At 38.5% G+C, this 20,927-nt stretch overlaps 1 protein-coding gene across 5 annotated transcripts in view; it reads right to left on the bottom strand.

Annotated features, from left to right (window-relative positions):
- The window catches only part of LOC122551628 (RNA-binding motif, single-stranded-interacting protein 1-like), a 210,721-nt gene that overhangs the window by 182,261 nt on the left and 7,533 nt on the right, over window positions 1-20,927 (bottom strand). The window contains exon 1 of one of the 5 annotated variants that reach the window (XM_043693852.1): window positions 10,508-10,836. The exons of the other annotated variants lie outside the window; for them this stretch is intronic. Within the exon in view, the coding sequence (XP_043549787.1) occupies window positions 10,508-10,552 (45 nt within the window). The 5' untranslated portion in view covers window positions 10,553-10,836. Of the gene's footprint in view, window positions 1-10,507; window positions 10,837-20,927 lie in introns of those variants that run through there. 5 annotated transcript variants of the gene reach the window in all.

Raw genomic sequence — 20,927 nt, forward strand, 5'->3', positions numbered from 1 at the left:
CTGGATCACGAAGACCTGCTTTAGAACTGCCAGCTAATGTGAAGCATGCAGATCTTCAGCACATCAGGTAACAAGCATTCAGCACTGACTCAGAATGTGGGTTAAATGATTCCAGATCTTGCAGGGAATAGCAGGAGCTAGAACTTGAGAGACCACATCAGGTGATGAAACTTGAATAGAAAAAGCTAGTCCAACAGTGACTGTATAACCATTATCTATTGTTCTTAAAATCCACCTGGTTCACTCATGTCCTTCTGGGAGGGAAATCTGCCGTTCTTACCTGATCTGGCCTACATGTACTACCAGACCCATAGCAATGTTGTTGTCTCTCTTCTGCCCTCTGGGCATTTTGGGATGAGCAATAAAGACTGGTTTAGCCAGTGATGCCCCCATCCCATGAATAATAAAAATATCCACTTTCTTTTTAAAGCCATAAATAAATTACGCTCTTCTAACAATTTAGACAACTTCAGATCTTCATAGTGTGCTGCATTAAAGAGAAGTCCACATGCCCGCTCCACTCCTGCCAATTCCTCAAACTTGTGTGTTATGATTTCTATAGTACAGCAACATTTCTAAGTATATCATAGCTACTGTAATTTCTTGGAATTGGACCCCAGCCTTTCAGGGATTATTGGCGATAGGTTTGACCAGAGAGCCAGTAAAGCCACGAACTGTACAGAGAGAAGGCATCACTGATGAAGATTTACATGGCAATCATCAGTGTTTCTCCTGAACCTTTAAGTTTAGGGAATTTGATCATAACTCATTTGTGGATGACAGGAGTCATTACTGGTGAATAGTTGGCGAATGCAATGCAACAGTTCAATCTTCTACCCTTTTCCCACCTCTTCTACATTTTCTTGGTCCTGTCTTGCCTTTCCACCCACATTCTTGTTCTTAGTCCCCACCACACCCACACACAATCATTCCTGATATGACCCTCACACACATATACTTGATCTAGATTCCTATCTTCCCACAAAAATACTCTTTCTCTAGATCCCACACACCTCTTATACAATTAATGCCCATATAAGGATCTCCCACTGGTCAGGTTTGAACCTAAAGGTTAAAGTGAGGACTGCAGATGCTGAGGATCAGAGTCGAAAAGTGTGGCGCTGGAAAAACACAGCAGGTCAGGCAATATCTGAGGAGCAGGAGATTTGATGTTTCAGGCTCAAGCCCTTCATCAGGAATGAACACAGTTTTGAACCTTATTGGGGATCTTGGATTCACGGTGCTGAGCCTGTCCATCCCAGGCCAGTGATTCTCCTCTCTCTCTCTCTCTCTCTCTCTCCCTTTCATCATCTCTTTTTCTTTTCTTTCTTCATCTGAGACCCTGGGTCAGTGTCAGTGGCTACAGTGTTGCCAGATGCAGCAGTGCTTGAAGGGACCCTGTAACAGGAGGCCCAGAGCCTAGACTCTTGGCAGTGGCAGGACATCAGCTGCAGTGGTAGCAGTGCCCAGAATGGGGACACTTGGCCATGTCGGCGAGGAGGTGACAGTAGAGCTAGGGACTCCTAGGACACCAGTGTCGTTGTTGCTGTACATGGAGCAAAGACACCTTCAGACCGGGCACACCTCGCAGAAGTCCTGGACCCATGCTCAGAAGATGAACTCTATTTAATAATTTCTTTTTATTCTTTTTGTAACTCAAAATGGCACCTGATTGTGGTGACAAAACACTTTTCACTGCATTTTCCTAGATAACTGTACAATAAAATCATTCGTTCATTCACACTAGTTTCACCAACTCACAACACTTTTTTTAAAATGCATTCATTCTTGGGACATGGCCATCGCTGGCTGACTAGCATTTAGCGACTGTCCCTAGTTTCCTTTAAGAAGGTAGTGGTGAGCTGCCTTCTTGTACCACTGCTGTAGGTTGACCCATAATGCCCTTAGAGAGAGAGAATTCCAGGATTCCAGGTGGAGAAGAATGCTTTATGCATAGGCTCCAGGTGAATGCTCAGTTTTGACGAAAAACAAACAGTCCTTCAGTTTGTTTTTCAATTGACCAGTTGTTGCAAGCCTGAGAGGGATCAGCAATGATAACATCAGTTGACTGGTTCAGAATGATACTTGGGCCAGTGGTTACAGCCTTGTACATGGAAAACAGATCAAAAAACACCAAGCCTGCAATGAGAAAACACCTCAATATGTGGCGAACGAACAGAAAATTTTCCATGAGCTGTTCTCACTGTAAACTGCTCACTCTGCAAATTGCCTGTTGAAATGAATAGAAGGAAAGCCATCTTCAGAGACAGTAACAGGGGTAAATTCTCAGTGAATGAAAGACATCCATGTGCAATCATGCTGGTTTAATTGACAAAGAACTGAAAAGCAGAAAGAACCAAAAGAAAATAACTCATCGACAACTGCGATCCAAACTGTTTCTGACTTTTTCCTCTTCCCATCATAATACTTATATCTTGTTGTGTCTGTGTGTGTCGGTTTGTATGTATATGGGAAATTTTCAAAAGAGTTTATGGTTTTGAGTTACAAGTTAGAAATTCATGTTTCTTTGCTTTTGGTTAAGAATAGTCAATTCTAATATGTAGTTCTGAAGAAGAGTCACTGAACTGAAAACACTAACTCTGCTTCCTCTCCACAGATGCTACTAGACCTGTGTTATTTCCAGCAATTTCTGATCTTGTTTCCAATAAATATAATTATTTTCTTGTTCATGGAAAACTTAGCGTGTATCTTCTTTTACCCGAGTTAGACAGTCAGGTAAAATTGGGCAATTTGGTGGTTTAGTCAAGTTCTCACATATGTAGCAACTCAGGAATAGTGAGGATTGTCTTCCAATTTACTACTCCAGTGAGTCATGACAAAAGAAACAACTATGTTTTAAAATGGAAACTTAAAGATATAATAACCCTGTTGTATAAGTTTGGATGGCTATTGTGAGCTTTTCTTGTTTTAATTATCAACAGTTATTGTGGAATCACACTTGGTTCTTGTAGTTAATAGAATATTAATGCATTTTGGAGAGCATTCAAATTGGGACATTTATGGTGATAGCAAATGACCAGAAGGGGACAGTACATAATCCAAACAGGCCTACTAACACTGGTAGAACCTTATTTTGGTAAAGGATTACACCTGACTGGGATAGTGTGCCTGGAAATCAAGCTGTGATATTCCTAAAGGCATCACAGGAGTTAAGGATTCTTAGAAGTACACAAAATTCCCCAATTTACCCATCTTTCAGACCCAGATTGACAGAAAGAACAGATCAGGTTTCTATACTTAACAAGAATGACTGTTTATTCCACTTAAATAGAATCTAACTAGAGATAATCAATTAGAACCATCGACATGCAACTCCACTAGTTAAAACTTTAATGCCCCCTTATAAACTTCACCTCTACATACATACAAGCAAGGGGGAGAAAAGAAAATCATGGGTGGTTATACATGTAACAATACTGTGGCTGTAAGGTGCATTTTGTCCCTTTTTTTAAAAAAAACAAAGCGTGGTTGAGACAGAGGTACCAAGCGGTCTGTTCCAAGCCAATAAAGTAAATGGCTTGAGGCCTTGGGTTTTATTTTAGAAGTTGGAACATAAGAAGTAGCCTGAATGGGTGGGGTCAAACTCCCACAGAACCAAGATTTTGGTTTAACTTTCTGTGGCTATTGGAGTTTGGAAATTGCTATACATCTCTCCCTGCTACAGCAACAGACTTGAGTTCTCTCTCCCTCACCAAGAGTTTTCCTCTTGCTGTTCTTTTTTCCTGGACTAAAGAATTGCTTATGAGACAATCTATTTTACTGTATTTGCCTTTGCCAAGGCTGTGCTTATGAAATGTTGGCTTTTGGAACAGTCGTTGTTTAGTAGTTAAATAATCTATTATTCTGTTAAGTTTTCCACTAAAGTGGTTATTCTAATTCCTCTTTCTTTTGTCTGTATTTTAACTATAGTATAAGAATAAAGTGTGTGTTGCTTCAAATTTGGTAGTTTGACCCCCAATTGCATTGCATCAAGAACACAATGCCTTGCATTTGCTTTTAAAAATAAAAGAAAGTTGGAGTCTGGGCTATTTTCTTCATATTTTAGATGAATGGGTTTAGTCTAGTCCACAACATGAGCAAATGATGAATCAAAAATACATTCTTTCCAAAACTTCAATGGAATCAGTAAGCCAAGAGGCACAAGCTGATATAAAAGGGATAATATTATAATGTAATTGACATGCTAAAAGTGAATGAGGAGACAGCAGGAAGTGCTGTCACTAAGATGACAGTTACTTTTATATAAACAAATCAGGAATTGCACATAGACCACCAAGCAAGTCCAAGATTGACCATGCATGAATAAGCCAATTAAGAGTTCAGGTCACCTTTGATCATGTGCAGGGGATCGTGGCTAGCCAGGGGTAATGAGGCCTGGGTGTTCAAGTGATTTGATGCACAAGATAGGGAAAGCCGAAGACAGAAGGACAACTTCAGTCAACAGAAAAAAAAGAGATCTGTGACCAACCAAAGTCGCAAACTGACATCTCAATGCAGAAACGCTGAAAACTATCAATTTTAAGTATTAGTAAGTTATAGCAATAAACAAATAAATAAATTCTGAAAAACATTTGTACCTGGAATGCATCTTGTAATCAATCAGGATGAATAAACTTTTAGATTGGCTGCTTTTCAAATCTCTATAATTGTAATCAACTCTGTGTTACAAACTTAAATTTTGTCTCCCAAAATTTTACATGGTGGTGGTGAAGGAAGTGAATGTCGAAAGTGGTGGCTGGAGTACCAATCAAGTGCTGTGCTTTGACCTAGATGGTGTAATTTTGTCATTTTATAGCTCCATTCATTCAGGCAATGGAAACTATTCCATCCCACTTCTGCCTTGTGCCTTATGCCTTGTAAATGGTGGATAGGCATTGGGGAGACAGGAAATGAGTTACTCACTGCAGAATTCCGAGCCTCCCACTGCAGAATTCCCAGCCTCTGACCTGCTGTTGTAACCACAGTACTTATGTGGCTAGTCTAGTATTTATATGGCTGGTCAAATGTAAGCCCCAGGATAATGATTTCTATAAATAATGGAACATTTATTTACAGTCATACGGAAAACAAGGCTTAAAATGTAGAGATTCTTGCTGCATGTAAACCAGTGATTGCCACAACCATAGCACATTATGTACTAACAACATTCAAGACTAAGTTTAGTCATCCAAATTGCTGGACGGATTGGAAAACTAGATACTGGAGGACATATGCAAAACACCAAAAATATGAGCTGTCTACTTGTAAAGTGAATCATTGACATATATTTTGCTCTTTGGAGCTGCACATAAAAGTGTGAAAAAACAGGAGGAATAATATGGAAGCATAAAGTGATAAGCATTGAGAATTTGATAAGTTTCTTGATTTTTAGTTCACCAGGTATCAATAAAAGCAGCCCCAAAATGGCTGAAGAGCTGATAACTGAGTTGAGGAAAATCATAAATGTTGATTTTACAGGCGACCCTTGCTTTTATTTTTATGCATTAAAAAAATATTAAATGAGGGAGATGATATAACCTATCCACCTCTTTCATGTACAAAACCATATGGATTCCTCAAAGTATCCAACTCCCTGTGGACCAATTCTACTTTTCTTCAATTAAATTAACCAGAGAGCCATTCCCAGTATTATTAATCTATTTTGTGAAATTCTTCACAATACAAGTTTTGATCATTGTATTCTTAGCTCATAACACTAAGTATGATTTAACTACAAATACCAAGCCAGATTAACCTGTTCTGTTCAACAATCATCTCATATCACGAGAACACTATTGAAATGCAATTTTAAAATGTCAAAACAAAGAATCCTATTAAATGTCAAAGAACACCAACAGGCAAAATCATCAAGATATCCTGATCCTCATCTTTTATGTACTTCTGAGTCTGTGTTAATGTAAAGGATACACAATGATTATGTCACTAGAATTTTGCATCTTTCATTACATTAACTTTAGCAAAGTCAAAACCTCAACTACCTAAAAAAAACCCACCAGCATAGCATCCATTAAAATCATGAAGTTATAAAGTTGAAATATTGTTGTTATCATGCTGAAAAATTTGTTCATTAAATCTTTTGCATCAACTATGTTTCGAGAGATAATTCAACATACACCAAAATTGGAGATATAGCGGAAGCAAAGAAGGTTACCTCAGATTACAACGGGATCTTGCTCAGATGGGCCAATGGGCTGAGAAGTGGCAGATGGAGTTTAATTCAGATAAATGCGAGGTGCTGCATTTCGGGAAAGCAAATCGTAGCAGGACTTATACACTTAAAGGTAAGGTCCTAGGGAGTGTTGCTGAACAAAGAGATCTTGGAGTGCAGGTTCATAGCTCTTGAAAGTGGAGATGCAGGTAGATAGGATAGTGAAGGAGGCATTTGGTATGCTTCCTTTATTGGTCAGAGTATTGAGTATAGGAGTTGGGAGGTCATGTTGCGGCTGTACAGGACATTGGTTAGGCCACTGTTGGAATCTTGCGTGCAACTCTGGTCTCCTTTCTATCAGAAAGATGTTGTGAAACTTGAGAAAGGTTCAGAAAAGATTTACAAGGATGTTGCCAGGGTTGGAGAATTTGAGCGATAGGGAGAGGATAAATAGGCTGGGGCTGTTTTCCCTGGAGTGTCGGAGGCTGAGGGGTGACCTTATAGAGGTTTATAAAATCATGAGGGGCATGTAAAAGATAAATAGACAAAATCTTTTCCCTGGTGTGGGGGAGTCCAGAACTGGAGGGCATAAGTTTAAGATGAGAGGGGAAAGATATAAAAGAGACTAAGGAGCAACTTTTTCATGCAGAGGGTACGTTTATGGAATGAGCTGCCAGAGGAAGTGGTGGAGGCTAGTACAATTGCAACATTTAAAAGGCATCTGGATGAGTATATGAATAGGAAGGGTTTGGGGGGATATGGGCCAGGTGTTGGCAGGTGGGACTAGATTGGGTTGGGATATCTGGTCAGCATGGACGTGTTGGACCGAAGGGTCTGTTTCCATGCTGTACATCTCTATGACTCTATTCCAAGCTCTTGAATAACAAGGAGCTCCTTAACAGTTTCCTAAAGTTTGTGTCATGTCATTTCAATAGCAAAACTTGGGACTTTGTGACACAAAAAGATACACATTTGTTCCCTGTTAGACCAAACATCTAGTTACATTGCTAAATTCCTGGCCCATTGAACTACAGATCTACCTCAAATAAAAATTCATTAGATGATTAAAACCAAAGTACAGCTGGTTCACACTTGTGAAATTAATTGGAAAATTTAGAACAAATATACACATAATTCTTTCCGGTATCAAATAAAGCAGTCTTAAAGCAAAGTCAAACATTATGTGGACGGAATTACTTTTCATCGATTTCAATATATATCTTTCAAATTGCTCAAGAGTTTAAACCCTCTTTTACATTTTCTATCAGCTCATTCAATAAGCTGGCATACAAAGCACCAACTGGACAAAGTTCAACTCAGTACTTGAAAGTGCGAGAAGGACAAGTGCAAACAAATCCAGAAATTGGTGTATTTGAGTAATGATCAAATTTGTTTGGTCAATTAAATGCTGGTAACTTTTTTGCAACAACCAATCTCAATTCTGATTAATTAATTTTTATGTATGTTTACTCACCAAACCAATAAAAGATACCAGAAATGAAAATTACATTGTTCACAGCACTAACACTATTTTGTATGCTTTGAATAAATGGATGCACTAAAGCTATTTAAAACATGCAGGTAGAAGAGTGGATGAAAATTATAATTCTGGTTCTAAACTGAAAAGTCAAAATAAATCATCTGCCCAATAGTGCACCAAAACCTATTTATGAAGCAATTTAAATCTGAGTTGAAGTGCAGACAAAAGGAACTTTGATTGAAATGCAATGAATGGCCTGGATTTCGTGTTAGTTAGTGCCCCCACATTGACTGCTTGCCTCATCATTTGAGTACTGAAAGCCTGTTTGTTTTCCTGGCTCTGTCAGAAATATTCAGGCCTTTCAAACTGCAGATTGCAGTGTGAAAAAGGAGCATCTTATCAGCATGCTCCAGACCAGCAGAGTTAGTCACATCCGCAAACAAAATACACAGCCATTCCAGTTATAGGCCTCACCCTCAAAGCTTTACTTGTCTCAATGCAAACACCCTAAATTGTTGTGACAGCAAATATGTACAACACAGAGACTTATTTTTGCAAACTACTGTATAATAAACTTCAGGAAAATTTAATTCTTCCTCAGGTGAACAAAGTTTAAAAAACACACACCAGGTTATAGTCCTCCGAAAGCTTGCGCTTATTTGGAAGCGCTAGCTTTCGGAGTGCTGCTCCTTCATCAGGTGGTCATGGAACAGCAGCGCTCCGAAAGCTAGCGCTTCCAAATAAACCTGTTGGACTATAACCTGGTGTTGTGTGATTTTTACTTTTGTCCACCCCAGTACAACACCAGCACCTCCAAATCCTTAGGTGAAGAATGGGAAAAGGCATATTTAACTCCACTTCCAATAATTCACTACTAAATTTGCAAGTTGTAGTTTCGAAATGTGCAATTTTAAAAAAAATGCTATTTAGATATAACAGAACTGAAACATTCCTCATGCTTTTCATTGACAGGAAATTCATACTTAAAGTACTAATGTTGAAATGCATACAAAACAAAGTTTGAAGGCTGATTTGCTGTGATACAAATCCCAAAAATGATTTACATGACAGTTAAATTCAGCTAGCAGTTTCATATTCAAGCCTTTCTTACTTGGAAGTGACAATTCTACTTTGAGTTACCAAAATTTGACACTTCCACTCTACCCTGTTTCTGTACATAAATTAATTTAGTGGTGTCTTATTCCATTTGACAAGTGAACAGCAACTCAATGTCAACATTTAATCACTTAAACCGCTATAACATGATTTCATGAAAATTGTAGACAACTAAACATCAACATTTAAAAGGCATCTGGATGGGTATATGAATAGGAATGGTTTAGAGGGATATGGGCCAATTAGGGCACAAGGGACAAGACTTAGTTTGGATATTTGGTCGGCATGGACGAGTTTGACTGAAAGGTCTATTTCCGTGCTGTACACCTCTATTACTATATGACTCTATTCACAAATGGCACATTTAAAAAGATAATGTGCTTGAAAATCTCTAAAAGAAGTGACAAAGAAGAGACGACCACCAGCACAAAATTCCTGTCACAATGTTTCTTTAAATTGGCAGTGGCCAGCCCGCCTTATCTGAACTGTTGTTAAATAAATGTGGTTAAAATTAGCTATCAGAGCGTTCAAATGTTATAACATTAGATATAGTGGTTTAGATGACATTCATTTTAAGTTTCAGACAATAGGGTAAAAACACTGATTCCATGAAACCGTCGGATTCATAGTTATCTTTGAGCACAATTGGATGATGCTACTTCATGGACATTTGATCAAATCAATTAGTTTAGTTTATTTTATCCTTTTAAAACAAAATTGTTCATTTGTTAAATCTTTATTAATTCATATTACTTTTTCAAGGTCCTTTTTGGTTTTCTTTCATTTATTGAAATAAAAAGGCATTTGAAGATTTAAGTGACAAGCCATCAATTCACATAAGAATTTTCAGGGGCTGGGAAAAACTATTAGCACCTACAAATACTGCAGATATTTCCTTTACAATAAAATCATGAAATAATACGCATTTATTCCAAATATTTAACAAATAATACACATTACACTTAGTATAACAACAGATCAAACTCAGTATCTTTCCTCTGAAGGATAAAGTACTCTCCCTGCCTTTTGTAAAATCATGAACATTTCTTTTGTTTCAAGCTGTAAGTTTAAAGATGTAGCGAACGCTTTCCCAGCTATGACTCACCACTATATTGGGATTACTGAAACTTGACTCCAGATGTACAGTGCTTTATGTTCAGACTGCCATTTTATTTCTCTAGAGTTTTTTGTTACAAATGACAAACCACGGATTGTACTATTTCAGATTTCCTTTTCTCTGATAATTTCTGCAGCACAGAGTCATTGTGAACAAATATAATGTACACTTGTGATGAAAATCAACTTTTTTTACCCCATAATGGGAAATGTCCTTCACCAAGTGCCATTTGCTGTAATGGAAATTTTGTTCTCGTGATCAAAGGGTTAATAGAAAGGGGGTATTTCACAGCAATCTACATCTCGTGGTGTTAGAAGTGTACCGTCTTATGGTAAAAGATATTAACGCTGTAGTCATAACTTAAATGATAAGATCACAATTCTGGCTTTTCTCACCTGGCATTATGACGGCACGAACGATTACGCGAAATATATAATTGTGCTTATACTGAATAGTAAGCTGGAAACGATCAAACCCATTAAATAAAACTAATGATCATTTATACTATATCACTGGTATGCGCAAAGTTTATTTGCAGACATGTACTAAATAGAATATTCCAACCAAGGAAATCCACAACCTTAATAAATTGTGTTTTTCGAAGTAGAAAGATTTATAATCCCACCTGTTTGTGAGATGGATTTCTCACAGGATTGTTTGGAAAAATCATTCTTAGAAACGTAACGTAATTCTCCAAAGCTGTTAGGCAACAAACAGAAGTATTCCTTTATGCAAAGTGTTTATAACGCGGAAAGTTAAACCATTGGAAGTAAAATGTCAAAGTACGGACGTAAAGCTCTCGGATTCCTTTGTCGAGCGTGAACCTTACTTTAGTTACTTGATGCCTACTAAATCAGCACACTGCCAATTTTTGTGACAATATAACCTAGTTTCATTTGCAACATCAAATACACGGCCAGGTTTTTTTTCAGTTCACTTCATTGATCTGGCTTATGGTTCCCTGCAGCAACGATCCCACCTACTGTGGCCTCGTCTACAAAAAGTTTTAAGATAGGGGTGTCAAAATACTACGCAAGTCTCCAACACTTTAACTTTAGACAGTTTTTGAATTTCATTAATTTTTCTTCAACTAACTACTGTTAAAAAAAACTGAATTTTAAGCACATACGTTTTTAAAACTAGCACTTACAATTTTTAGCTTATTAAATATATTTTACCACTCCTTAAAATAAAATGGTTGGCTCCAACATAAATGCTTCGCATTCCAAACGCTAACCATCAGATCTTCCCGATCTGGAAAAGACCAAATCAGAATGGCATGCAGGTCTGGAAGCAGTTGTGGAGAGAAAGCAGAGTTAACGTTTTGGGTGCAGTGACCCCTTTTTTGCTGAACAGCTATTTAATTCTAAGCTGATCGATATATTTATTGCATGTACTCAAGTAATTGACAATGAAACAAAACGATAGAAGCAGCGACTAAAGGTGCTTGATTGAATGAAAATAATTAGCAGTGAAGGTTAAGAAAGAATAAATACTTTTGATCCTAATCAAATTATCACATTATTAGATAATGTAAAAGATTATAAACTATTTAAACTAGTTCAAAGTATTCATTTCAACCTCTATTAGAGTCCCAAGAGGTAGCACCTCCTTCACAATGTATATCATACAAATCTGTTCTGGAATTAATCCATGAAAGAAAAATCTAAGTCCTGGTGAAAACCATTCTCAAGTCAAGGCAAAGAAACAAAACAGCAGCAAGTACATTTTTTGTTTTAGTTCACATGTAATATGGCAAAGATTTAACTCTGAAATTATAACCTAACTGTCTGGAAGGTATAAGCAAGATTTTCAAAGAAAAATCAGTTCATATGAGAAATGTAAAACATTCAATAGCCACATATAGCAAAGGAAGTGAATCAGAATTCCCATCAGGAATGTAGAGTACTTTACAAATTATGTAGCACTTCAACATTATGATTCAAGCTTGGATTTCAAAACTATGGATCTTATTTCCTTTACTGTGATGCCAGCTCAATCTGTCTGGTACAAAATGATGCAATCCTAACTGCTGAGCAACCAACCTTTTCTTTTTGTGGGCAAGTCCAAAATTTATTTTTTGCATTCTCCTTCATTTTTGTTCATGTTAGCCTTTGCCCTGCCTTTGATGTGAGATAATTGATCCAAAAGTTTATTTCAGAAGAAATAAATTAATATAATTAATTAAAAGTAAAAAAGCATAAATGCTAGAAAACTGAAACAAGCGTGGAGAATCCTGGAGAAACGTAGCTGGATTTGTCAGTATCTCTGGAGAGACAAACAGAATTAATATTTTGAATCTGATATGATTTCTTCAGAACTGAAAAGGGTTGGAAAAGTATCTTTTTAAATTTCAGCCCCTTTCAGTTCTGAAGAAGTCATACTGAAGTCAAAACATTAACTGTTTCTCTCTCCTGAGACCATGCTGCCAGACCTACTGAATTTCTCCAGCATTCTCCAAGATTGTCATAATTGTCTGAACAAAACAATTTTGACCCAGCTTTACTAGATAAATGTAGTGCTTTGCTGATAACTCATTAAAACTGTGTTTCTGTTTCAAAGAGAATTAGCTTCTATTTTAGTTTCATCTTCAGTATAAATAGTTGAAACCTGAAGAGCAGAGAAAACACAGCAATCAGGTAAAATTTTCAGGTAAATTATTCCATTTGATTCTTCACATATTGACAATATTTCTGTGTTTGGAATCACAAGAGCAAAAATTGTACAGAATAGGAGAACTTTCAGCGTGTCATTCTAGTAGCAGCTTTTTAAGAGTTATTCTACAATCCAACCCTCCACTCATTCTTCATCCTGTCAAAATATGATTCTGTACAAGTGTATAAGCAATTTTCTTTAGAAAGTCACTAATGAATCTGCTTCTGCCTTTTCACACAGTACGTTAAAGATCTTGTGCATTAAGAATTCTCATCTTCCACTGGTTGATTTGTCAGTTGTCCTAAATCAGCAGTGTTTTGGCATTTATTTTATCAAAACCCTTCATAATTTTGAACAATACTATTAAGTCTTTATTGAAGAGAAGGTGCCATAAACAAGAAAAGAGAAGTTTTATTACTAATAAAATAATGCCCTTAGAATATTGCAGTGCAGATAGAGGCCATTGTCACCAGTGAGTCTTCATGGCTCTTTCTCTTTCCTTCTTTTCCACACATCAATGCATATTTTTCTCCTTCCAATATTTATCACACTTGGGTTTGAAGGCAATTCTTGAATTATATAAACCACCTATTGGAACCTTTCCATCCAGATGCATCACAGCTTAGTATGGCAACTGCTCTTCCCAGGACCATGGGAAACTACAGAGAGTTATGAACACAGTCCAGTCCATTATGCCAGTCAACCTTCGATGCATTGACTCCATCTATACTTCTCACTAGCTTGGAAAGTCAGCCAACATAATCAAAGATCCTGCCCACCCTGGATATAATCTCTCCCAACCTCTTCCATCTAGCAGAGAATACAAAAGCTTAAACACATGTACCAACAGATTCAAGAACAACTTCTTTCCTGCTGTTGTCAGACTTCTAAATGGACCTCTCAAATTTCAAATTGAATGTTGACCTTGGTCTTTGTGCACCTTCTCTGTAACTGTAACATTATATTCCTCGCTATTCTATTGTCCTTATGCACTTTATATATTTTGATCTGCCTGTACTGCATGCAAAACAGAATGTTTAACTGGACTTAGGTGCATGTGACAAAAGTTAAATGAAATTAAAAATTCAAAATCATTGATTCACACATTTATGTGACACTCAAAGAAAGAACTAAATGGCTGAAAAGTCAGCATCAAACCAGAGGGCTCACATATTTGGTAATTGGCAAAAGAACCATAGGCAACACAGTGGAAAAATGTTTTTATGCAATGAGTGACTAGAATTTAGAAAGCACTGTCCTATGGGGTGGTTTAGAGAGATGCAATAATTGCCTTCAAACCAAATATTAGAAGGAGAAAAATATGCACTGATAAGTGGAAAAGCAGGAAAGAGGAAGAACCATGTCAATTCACTGGCTACAATGTCCTCCATCTGCATTGTACTATTCCATGATTCTAAGAATATTATTTTATTAGGAATAAAACTTTTCATTTTGTGTTTACAATGTCTCTTCTTAATATTTATCTGGAACTTTAGCATATGATAATTGCTCTGGTAGGATATTAGCCAAAATGTCCACAGCACAATTTCTAACATTGCACTAACATGTGGAAAAAACAAAGAGGCAAAAGAATTCGAAAGTGTGTACATTAGACCATTAAACACAAAAGGAGACTTGGGCTTTCCGGCCTCTATTCCATCTGTCACTTCCTTGTCCATTCTCTTAGCCTGTCCAAGTCCTCCTGCAGCTTTCCCACTTCCTTAACACTACCTGTCCCTCCACCTACCTTTGTGTCATCAGCAAACCTAGCAACAATGCTCTCAGTTCCTTCGTCTAGATCATTTAGGTATAACAAAAATACTTGTGTTCCCAACACAGACCCCTGTGGAACTGGCTGTCATCCTGAAAAAGACCCCTTTATTCCTACTCTGCTTTCTGAAAGTCAGCTAATCCTTTATCCATGCCAGAACCTTGCTTCTAACACCATGGGCTGTTATCTTATTTAGCATCCTGTTTGGCACATTGTCAAAGGCCTTCTGGAAATCCAAATAGATTATGTCCATAGGCTCTCCTTTGTCAAACTTGCTCATTATCTCTTCAAAGAATTCAGGCATGACCACCCTTGATGAAGCCATTCTGACTCAGCTCTAACTTACCATACAACTTCAAATACTCTGCAAACTTTTCCTCAATAATGGACTCTAACACTTCACCAATAACCAAGGTCAATCTAAATGGCCTATAATTTCCCATACTCTGCCTCCCTCTCTTCTTAAACAGAAGTGTTACATTAGCCATTTTCTAGTCGTTTGGCACTGTCATTGACCCCTGTGAACCTGATATCAATACCACTGCCTCCACAATTTCCTCTGCTATAGTCTTCAGAACCTGGGGTGTAGTCCATCTCGTCCAGGTGATTCATCCACCTTCAAACCTTCAGCTTCCGCAGCACCTTCTACTTATTAACATCCACTGTACACACCTCTGCTTCCTGACTCTCTTGAAGTTCTGGTTTACTACTGGTGTCTTGCACCATGAAGACTGATGCAAAGTATCCATTCTGTTTCTCTGCCATTTCTTTGTTCCTCATCACTATTTCTCTAGCCTCATTTACCAGCAGTTGAACATCCACTCTTGCCTGTCTCTTACCTTTTATACATCTAAAAATATGTTTGCAATCTTTTTCTATATTATGAGTTATCTTACCCTCATATTTCATCCTTTCCCACCTTACTGCTTTTTTTTTATTTGTCCTCTGCTGGTTTTTAAAGGATTCCCAATCCTCTCACTATCTACCAATCTTCACTACAATGTATGTTTTCCTTTTGCTTTTATGCTGTCCCTGACTCACTTTGGTTGCCTCATCCTCCCCTTAATACATTGCTTGGGATGAAGTTTTGCTATGTTTCCCCCATTACCCCCAGAGAATCCTATCAATGCTGCTCCACTGTTTTCCCTGCTTGAGGCTCCTTCCAATCAACTCTGACCAGCTCCTCCCTACGTCTTTATACTTACCTTTCCTCAATTGTATCATTGTTACATCAGATTCAAGCTTCAACCTCTCAAACTGCAGGGTGGATTCTATCATATTATGGTAACCGCCTCCCTTGGACGATCATAGGGATCTTAGAATCCCTACAGTGTGGAAACAGGCCCTTCGGCCCAACAAGTCCACATCACCGCTCCAAATAGTAACCCACCCAGACCCATTCACTCTACCCTATATTTCCCCCTGACAAATGCACCTAACCTACACATCCCTGAACACTATTGGCAATTTAGCATGGCCAATTCACCTAACCTGCATATGATTAGATTCCCTACAGTGTGGAAGCAGACCCTTCGGCCCAACCAGTCCACACAAACCCTCCAAAGAGTAACCCACCCAGACCCATTTCCCTCTGACTGATGCACCTAACACTACGGCATGGCCAATTCACCTGACCTGCACATCTTTGGACTGTGGGAGGAAACCGGAGTACCCAGAGGAAACCCACACAGGCACAGGGAGAATGTGCAAACTCCACACAGGCAGTTGCCCAAGGCTCGAATCAAAGCCGGGTCCCTGGCACTGTGAGGCAGCAGTGCTAACCACTGAGCCAATGTGCCACCCAAAAGTTCCTTCACCGTAAGCTCCTAAATCAAGTTACCAGTGATTTATATTTCAAAGAAGAATCACAGAAGTCCTACAGTGAGGAAGGAGGCCACTCAACCCATCAAGTCTGCACTACCATAGAGTATCCCACCCACAATCACCCCCCTACTGTATCCCATAAAATCCCACATTTGTCAGCCTCCACATCCCTGGATACTAGGGGCAATTTCAGTATGGCTAACCCATCTAAACTACACATCTTTAGACTGTGGGAGGAAACCAGAGCACCTGAAGGGGACCCATGAAGACATGGAGAGAATGTGTAAACTCCAAACAGACAGTCCTCCAAGGGTGGAATCAAACTCTGGCGCTGTGAGGCAGCAGTGCTAACCACTCAGCCACTGTGATGCCCATTTAAAGTAATTAAACTGTGTTAACCAAGATTTTAAAAATGGTCATGATAATTTGGTGGAAAGCCATTTAGTTGTGTGTGATAACACTTCCAGACATACAAATTAAAAACAAAAACAGACCCAGCAATGAGTCTGCAGAACTGTCTGTCTTGAGTAGTTGTTCCATTTTGGTGTTCAAATGATGCTCCTTTCCAGTCGGGTTTCCTAACATATTAGAGAAACATTCCATGGTGCTCTACAGGAGCCTTACAAACTAAACAATGCACCAAGCCATCTATGGAAATATTAAAACAGCTCATCAAAAGCTTAGTCAAAGACATAGGTTTTAAGGTGTGCCGTGAAGGATGAAAGTGAAGTTGAGATGCAAAGAGTTGTAGGGAAGGAATTTGAGACCTTGTGACCAGAAGAAAGTGCTGCCACTACTGGTGGAGCAATTATAGTTGAGAATACAAATTCTCAATTATAGTTGAGAATACAAATATAGTTGAGGTACAAATTTGAAGATGTAGATATCTCAGCAAGTTTTGGGATTGTAAAGTCCTCCTTACTAATTTTTAATGTCTGCGCTAAAATTGAGGCAGAAATTCCTCAGTCTAGGCAAACAACAGCCTAACATATTTGTATTCACAGAACCACACCTTACAATATCCTTGACAAGGTGACTACCATTCCTGGATTTGTCATGTCAATTCAAATGCACAGACCCACGAGAAGTACCAACACAGTGGCATAAAGACAACAAAGATTTCCCCTGGGAGTCCTCATGCTATCAGGTCAAACATAAGAAAGGAAAACCCTTGTGGATTACCATTTAAAGCTTACTCTCAGCTGATGTGTCAGTACTTCTCCATGTTGGAAGTCACATGACACTAGGTCATAGAGATGTACAGCATGGAAACAGACCCTCCGGTCCAACACGTCCATGCCAACCAGTTGTCCAACCCAATCTTGTCCCACCTGCTAGCACCTGGCCCATATCCCTCCAAACCTTTCCTATTCATATACCTATCCAGATGCCTTTTAAATGTTGCAATTGTACCAGCCTCCACCATTTCCTCTGGCAGCTCATTCCATACACGTACCACCCTCTCCATGAAAAAGTTGCCCCTTAGGTCCATTTTATATTTTTCCCCTCTCACCCTAACCTACGCCCTCTAGTTCTGGACTCCTCCACCCCACTTTGTCTAGTTATCCTATCCATGCCCCTCATAAATTTGTAGACCTCTATAAGGTCAACCCTCAGCCTCCGACGCTCTAGCGAAAACAGCCCTAGCCTGTTCAGCTTCTCCCTATAGCTCAAATCCTCCAACCTTGGTAACATCCTTGTAAATCTTTTCTGAAGCCTTTCAAGTTTTACATCTTTCCGATAGGAAGGAGACCAGAATTGCATGCAATATTCCAACAGTAGCCTAACTAATGTCCTGTACAGCCGCAACATGACCTCCCAACTCCTGTACTCAATACTCTGACCAATAAAAGAAAGCATACCAAACGCCTTATTCACTATCCTATCTACCTGTGACTCCATTTTCAAGGAGCTATCTCAGCAAGGGGCCCAGCAATCATGACTGACCAAGCTAGCTGAATCTTAAAGCTATCAAACTGGGTCTAAGTCAAGTGATAAAGAAAGGAAGAGGAGAAAACCCACTTGACCTTGTTCTCACCAATATTCCAGTTGTAGATATTGTCCATGTCAATACTGGAATGAGTTATAACCACACAATCCTTGTGGAGACAAAGCTTTGCCTTTCTATTGAGGATACCTTTCATTATGTTGTATGGCACTACCATTGTGCTAAATGGGATAAATTTTGAACAGATCTAAGAACACCAAACAAAGTGCTATTTGCCACCAGGAGCAGCAGAATTGTATTCAGTTACAAACTATACCTCATGGCCTGGCACATCTCTCACTCAAGCATTATCATTAAGCCAGGAGATCAGACCTGGTTTAATGAAGAGTGCAGGAGGACATGCCAGGAGCAACATCAGACAGACCTACATATGAGGTGTCAATCTGGAGAAGTTACCAGATGGAACCACATGCAAGCCAAACAATGCAAACAGCACTTAACAGACAAACCTAAGAGGTCACACAAACAACCGATAAGAACAAAGTTCTGCATTCCTCCTTGGTGCTATCATGAATGGTGGTAAACAGCTTAACAACTGTCTGGAGGAGAAGGTTCCACAAATATCATTATCTTCACACATGGGGATGCCCAGCACATCAGTGCAGCCGAAAAGGCTGAAGCACTTGGAGCATTCTTGAGCCAGAGATGCCAAGTCAATGATCCAACTCAGCCTCCTCGTGACTCCCGCATCATCACAGATACCAAGCTTCAGCAAATTCGATTCACTTCACATATCAACAAGAAATGACCTAATGCACCAGATAGTGCAAAGGCAATGGGCCCTCTTAATATTCCAGAAACAGTATTCTAGACTTGTACTCCAGAACTAGCCACAGTACTGGCCAAGCTTTTCAATATATGTACATTATTGGTACCTGACCAACAAAGTAAAATCTTACCAAGTATGTTTTGTGCACAAAGAGCAGGAAAATCGAATCTAACCAATTACTGTATCATGACGCTACTCTCATTCATCAACAGACTGATCAATGGTCTCATTAGCAGTGCTTTCAAGCAACACTTGCACAGCAATCACCTGTTCACTTTCACTCTACTTGGGTACAACCAGGGTCTTTTAGCTCCAAAATTCATTATAGGCTTAGTCCAAACACAGACAAAAGAGCTGAGCTCAAGAGGTGTAGCAATACCATGATGATATTCAGGCTTGAATTAATGTGGCAAGTTACATTTGCAACAATCAACTGCCAGACAAGTGTAAGAAGTCAGAATCCATCATTTCCCCATCAGATTCAATGGCATTAACATTGATAATCACACACTATTAACATTGTTGGGGCTACCGTTGACCAGAAATATTATTGGATCAGCCATATAAACACCATGGCGACAAAAACACACCAGAGGTTAGTAATTTTGCCACAAGTAACTCAACTCCAGACTCACAAAAACCTGTCTATCACCTCATGGCATATGTTAGACCCATGGTAAAATACTCTCTATTTGCCTGGATGAATGCAGCTCGATAACACTCAAGAAGCTTGATTTACTCAGGACAAAGCAACACAATTAACTGTTAGCCCATTCATCACTTTGAATATGCAGCCATCTCCCAAGATAAAAATACTCCTTCAACACAAAAGCTTTTTTGACAGCACCTCCAAATCCATGATCCCTACTACTTAGAAGGACCAAAGCAGCAAATGCATGGAAACACATCACAAATTCTTCTTCAACTCACACACCATCCTGTCTTGTAACTACATCACCATTCCTTCTCTGTTGTTGGATCAATTCCCTTCGCAACAGCACAGTGGGAGTATTTACTTCTACAGTTGGTAGTTTACCACCAGTTTCTCAAGGACAATCAGGGATGCTTAATAAATGCTGTCCTAACCAGCAGTGAAATTTCAACAAATAAGTCAGCTATTTATACATTGCATACAGCATGTCTGTACTACTCAAACTTCACCTTTTCATGAATATGTTTGTGCTTGTGAGACAAAGACAGGAGCTAAGAACAATTGGATTTAATTTCTCATCCCTAACTGATCCTAAGGAAGCAATCCATAATAGATTAACCATGGATTCCATAAGAAAATAGGTTTCGGCCATATAGGAAACTCTCCCTCTTCCAACCTAAACCCTATTCTTAATTCTCATTGTATTCCCATTAATCACAACCTCAAGCATGTTCCTTTCCAAATCTTGCATGCATTACAACAATAATATCACTTGGGAATTCAAAACCTTTAGGAACAGCTTATCTCCTGATGGGGTAAGTCTCTATAACTTTGTTGGTGCCTTTATAGGCTTTCGAGGCTGTGTCACATTAACATCACAAATCACATCATTTCAGTCTATGACAGTAGTTACAAGGTGATTGTGGTAGGAATAATTCATAATGTGCAACTGAACCGATAATTTTCAGATAATTCAAATTCATGGCATATCTCTTTCACTTCGCAACTTGCTAGATTTTTAATAAATTAATACAGTAGAATCACATTAATGCATCCTTGTAATGAAGTGATTTCTCAGCAATTGGTAATCCACTGACTTTCATTATTTGGCTAATTTTTTTAAAAGTGTTTTTTGAAGAACAAACTAATTCTAGCCCAGATTCCTAGTATTACTGTATTAGTTTATTTTGATGGTTTTGAATATTTGCATAGATTGTCTGATCTTGATATATATTATTTAATCTGTCAGCATTTTCTACCTTATTTTGGTATCATGGTATTTTGTGAAAATAATGTATCTATTCTTAGTTGTAAACAAAGGGGTGATCAATCATTAAAGGAAGAACATGAGTTTCCAATAATTACA

The sequence above is a fragment of the Chiloscyllium plagiosum genome, chromosome 7 (assembly GCF_004010195.1).
Source record: "Chiloscyllium plagiosum isolate BGI_BamShark_2017 chromosome 7, ASM401019v2, whole genome shotgun sequence".
Lineage (NCBI taxonomy): Eukaryota > Metazoa > Chordata > Chondrichthyes > Orectolobiformes > Hemiscylliidae > Chiloscyllium > Chiloscyllium plagiosum.